The sequence below is a fragment of the Salvia miltiorrhiza genome, chromosome 2 (genome assembly GCF_028751815.1).
Source record: "Salvia miltiorrhiza cultivar Shanhuang (shh) chromosome 2, IMPLAD_Smil_shh, whole genome shotgun sequence".
Classification (NCBI taxonomy): Eukaryota; Viridiplantae; Streptophyta; class Magnoliopsida; order Lamiales; family Lamiaceae; genus Salvia; species Salvia miltiorrhiza.
The window spans coordinates 5,049,677-5,054,419 of record NC_080388.1 but is presented as its reverse complement, the minus strand read 5'-3'; the positions used below and the strand labels follow the sequence as shown (position 1 = coordinate 5,054,419).

Here is a 4,743-nt window from a genome sequence, read left to right as displayed (position 1 = left end):
GGTATTTGGTCCGGTAAGAACGTTCGATTTTCATATTAATGAAAAAAATAAAATAAAAATTGACAGTGTTAACGTCCGTTTAGTGATGGGGGGAAAATTGGTTCGATTTTGTCACGTTGAGGTAGTAAACAGCGCTTACCCTGACTATAGGGTCCTGTACGCGATAAGGACGCTATCGATAGGGGAAATTTGGTACTTAACCATTTTTTAAAAAAAATAATCTATCTTTATCATATACAAGAATAAATAATTTTTTACTGAAAGCTGGACTGGCTTGTGAACTAAACTATGCAAACATTAGCTTATATATTTTTAATATATATATATATATATATATATATATATATATATGACAAAATTTGGAACTTGCACTGGTTGGTGCCCTGTGAGGCTCCAATAAAGATCCGCTCCTGATTGAGATGTCTATTATTTTATTAGATATTAATATTATATTTGGTAAAATATATAAAAATGTGTCATGCTCATGTGTAATACAGAATAAAAAAGATATAAATAATAGATAAATAATCATTATTTTATAAAAAGCTTTGATTTTTAAAATAGACAATACATTATCTCACTCTTATTAATGCATAGCAAAGGAACTCAAAGACTTACAACCTTATACACATGAAACTAACAATTACTAGGATAGTTCATTTCTTACCTGAAACGGCATATTTTAAGGATAACTACACACACATGGACTGCTGCTCCGATCACTCAATTGGGAAATCTTCTGATTTCCACAACTGCTCACAAAGCAACAACCACCATATATCTACCACTACAACTCACTTGCTTACATACGAGAGATGAGCAACGGGGCCGAAATTGTCGGGGCGTCCACGCCCATCACCGGCTGGAAAAGATCGAGCTCCCCGTACCTCTCCAAGACGTGCATCCTGGAGTCCTCCGCGGCCATCAGACCGGTGGCGTATGCACCGTGGACCGACCCTGGGTAGTCTATGCTCGTTGCTTCCCCGGCGAAGAACAGGTTGTCGACCGGGATCCTCAGCCGTTCGTAGAGCTCATGGGACTTCCCGACTTTGTCATAGCTGTAGGATCCCAGTGAGTCTCTGTCGGATCCCCAATGCGAAACCAGGTACTGCACCTGCAAGATCACGGCAAGTAACACGAAACACGAGCATTAATACGTGTGAAAAAGAGAACAAAGAGCCACGACGTTAGAGAATGCAACACGAACCGGTGCATCAGCATTTGGGAGGATCCTCTGTAGTTGTGCGAAGGCAAAGTTTGCAGCTTCCTCGTCGGACATTTTCTCGATCTCACGGGCCAGCTGGCCTGCGGGCATGTAGACGAGCACCGCATGGCCCGTAGCCTTGTGCAGGTTGAGAAAATAACTGCACTCATACGAGGTCTCAGCAACAACGCCCAAGAACTCTACATTAGGCCAAAACACTTTCTCGAAGTGCAAGATGATCTTGTTCTCGATCCCAATCCCTAAGTCCTTGATGGCTGCTTCCTTCCATTCGGGTAGTCTCGGCTCAAAACTGATGCAGTTCGATTTTAGAACGCCAAGAGGGACAGCGACAACAGCAGCATCTGCTACAAAGGTTCTCCCGTCTTCTACAGTCACCTTTACTCCGTTGTAGCGCCTAACAACTTTTATCACCCTAAAAGATTCACATCAAGAAAGGTTAAAATCAGTATTCTACACTAGAAAATTAAGGAAACATGTTACAATTGTTTACCTGTGGCCCAAGCGAATGTCGAGACCTTTGGCAAGAGTATTAATAACGGGGCGATATCCTCGCACCATTAGCCCATGCCCACCAGGAAGTAACTCTTCCTGCAAATGCAAATATTAAAATCATGCAAGAATGGAGAATATTATCATCTAACAACACACAATCGGATTTTCAATCAGAAACGCCATAGCAATGGAAAATAACCTGATCCCAGCCTCTAAGTGATATGGTATCGGAATCTGCAGAAAACCAGCCTTCCATTCTGCATAGGTACCACTGCAAAACTTTATGACCAAGCCCCTCCAACCTGAAATAGAGACAAGTTGCATTTCCATTAGAGGGCCGTTAAGACAGTATCTTGATATTATTAAGTGTAGGATGTTGCTGCATCTATAGAACCTTAAATCTGGTCTCCTGTCGACAGCAATTGAGAGGGCGCGCTTTATGGACATGTCCTCACTGAATTCCTGTCTTATGAGTTCCGTCTGCATAAAATTGATTCGAGAAACAATTAGATGTATAGTAGGTAAAGGGAAGTTACAAGAGAATGATTCCTAGCAATTCCCATGTATTGTTAATGTTTTTTCTCATTTTCTGAAATCACAAGTGTACGAAGAGAGATAAGACTTGCCTCTTTCAAGATGCTCTCAAATGTTTCCCCGACTTTCGCTACAAGATCTGGAGAAACTTGCTCTCCGTCCATATCAAAAAGCGCATAACTGAAAATGAGCAGATATTAGCTGGTAAAATACAGCTAAAATAGATGGATCTTCTTAAGTTATATAAATCAAATCAATTTCTCAAAGCTAATATAAAATTTAGCAAACATTTACTATTGAAACAGAATATACACATGCAAAAATGACAGGTGAAGACTGAATGATAAGAAAACATATTGTTTTGAGGATAATTACCTCTCGAGATCATGATCGTACAAAACAGAGTTATCCCCACTAGTGCGATAAAGTGGTAAACCCAGTCGTCCAATAACAGGGGCTAACGGATTTTCCTTGCAAACACCATGTAACCTGAAACATGATGGAAGATGGTAGCAAGCAGGATTAGGATTACAGGAAGAGCATATAGAGATTGCACAAACATACATATGAGAGAGAGAGAGAGAGAGAGAGAGAGAGAGAGAGAGAGAGAGAGAGAGAGAGAGCAGCAACAATTATGAATGGGGACTAAGCTACATGCATATTCATAACTAATGTTTTAGGGGGGAAAACTCAATAATAAGAAAAGTTTTGGAAGAATTTAACATCTACATTACATACAAGAGATGATTAAGTCGTTTTCAGTTCTTGAAGCACCAAATAATATAATTAACACATGATGTATAAAAATTATGTATTCATGCATTTCCAAACCATTGGCACAACTAACGCGTATAAAAATAGCGTTAAAGAGCAAGAAAATTACCATGAAGCACCCAAATCAACTGGGAAACCAAAAGAATAGTCGGTGTGCACTCTTCCACCTATTCTATCACGTGATTCGAGCACAACTACCTGCAAGATTTACTCTCTTCAAGACTATATCCTTATGCATACCGAGATAGATGACATAACATCTCGAGTATATACCTGAAATTCCGCATCATGTAGAGCTCGTGCAGCTGCAATGCCGGCAAAACCGGCACCTATAACAATAACAGATGGCGATGCCATAGACTTCCTCTCAAAGTTTGAATAGCAAACAGCTGCAAGATGCAGTTTTTGCTCAATATACAACCTTTACAATAACAATTAACAAGATTCCTTCTCATTTGTTTTCACTTTAAAATATACTCGTTTTATCAATAAATCATCAATCAGCAAATAATTAAAAGGGTTAAAAGTAGAAAAATTACATAGAATATATATCTTGAAAGGAAAGGAAAATGACTGGAGTCTGGCCATCAACTTGTTCTTCAAAAGGAGCTACTTATATATGCAAATTGACTTATATATGTAAGACAAAAAATATGCAAAGATTCTAACGGTCGAAGTCGAGTCCACTATAAATTTAAAATATTATTATAGTTTTAGATTTATTTTGTCTTTATAAAACTTAAATCCACCAAGGCTGCAACCGTCATCATCTTTTCTCCTTTTCTTTGTATGGGATGGATTTTTTTTTTTAAGACTAAACATCAAATTTACTTCTATCTACATTTCCCTCAGAAAAACAGTAACAAATATGCTTAAAAATTCACGTCGATCAAGGAAAAAACAACAGGCAGAAAATCAACAATTCCAGTCACAAATTACTTATTTTAGCCATGATTCAGCTTAAACAAAACTAGCGCCGCGAATAACTAACTCAAACAAGTAAACAACACACACACACACACACACACACACACACAGAGTTAGAGCTCACCTCTTTCGAGCTGGCGACTGCCCTTATTCCTCGACTCCATAATTCGCGACGATCGGAACGAAAATGATAGCTACAATAATTCACGAATTGATCGCAAAATTTTCAATACTAATTCTGCAGCAGCTCAGCAGCTGAAGGGGACAATGGAAAGGGATATGTTTGAGAGTAATGGATGACGGAAGTGATGAAATTGTTGAGCTCCGCAGCTTCTCCTAGCTACTCAAATTTTCAACGAATTTGGAACAAAAACAGTTGGAATTTGCGGGGAGAAATTGCTGCGATGATGAATGAGAGATTGAAGAGAGATGAAGTAAGGATTTTTTTGAGAGGAGAGAGATGGAAAAAGTTAGGTAGTTTCTACAATATTTTTGGAGAATTTATGGAGAGCAGATGATAGCAATCCCACGTGTTTTTGTATTCTTTTTCGAGAACTTTTTTTTATGTAAATATTTTTTTTTTTTCATGTCTTCGTTCACAAAATAATTTTTTATATTTTTCAGACGTTCACAAAAGTTTTATCTACCTATGTTCCGATTATACCCACTATTTATAAATATTTTATTTGCCTTACTTTTCACATTTTCATCACTTTCAATATTAATTAAAATACATTTTCAACATTTTGAATTACAATCCATAATTTTTGCTACACTATTAATACACTCAA

General features: G+C 37.8%; 1 protein-coding gene across 1 annotated transcript; it reads right to left on the bottom strand.

Annotated features, from left to right (window-relative positions):
- Nucleotides 1-514: 514 nt before the first annotated feature.
- LOC131012795 (polyamine oxidase 2-like) lies at nucleotides 515-4,435 on the bottom strand. Its single transcript, XM_057940802.1, has 10 exons — nucleotides 4,077-4,435; nucleotides 3,299-3,414; nucleotides 3,135-3,223; nucleotides 2,627-2,740; nucleotides 2,344-2,431; nucleotides 2,112-2,197; nucleotides 1,917-2,019; nucleotides 1,716-1,813; nucleotides 1,208-1,637; nucleotides 515-1,114 (listed from the first exon to the last, which is right to left on the bottom strand). The coding sequence occupies exons 1-10, from the start codon at nucleotides 4,114-4,116 to the stop codon at nucleotides 803-805; spliced, it is 1,476 nt and encodes a 491-aa protein (XP_057796785.1). The 5' UTR covers nucleotides 4,117-4,435; the 3' UTR covers nucleotides 515-802.
- Nucleotides 4,436-4,743: the final 308 nt, after the last annotated feature.

Bases quoted from the DNA above. Each gene is read 5' to 3' on its own strand.
- LOC131012795 (XM_057940802.1), bottom strand. From the start codon at position 4,116: ATGGAGTCGAGGAATAAGGGCAGTCGCCAGCTCGAAAGAG. The intron at 3,415-4,076 runs GTGAGCTCTAAC...TGCATCTTGCAG, and splicing joins CAGTCGCCAGCTCGAAAGAG to CTGTTTGCTATTCAAACTTT. The intron at 1,814-1,916 runs GTTATTTTCCAT...TTGCATTTGCAG, and splicing joins CACTTAGAGGCTGGGATCAG to GAAGAGTTACTTCCTGGTGG.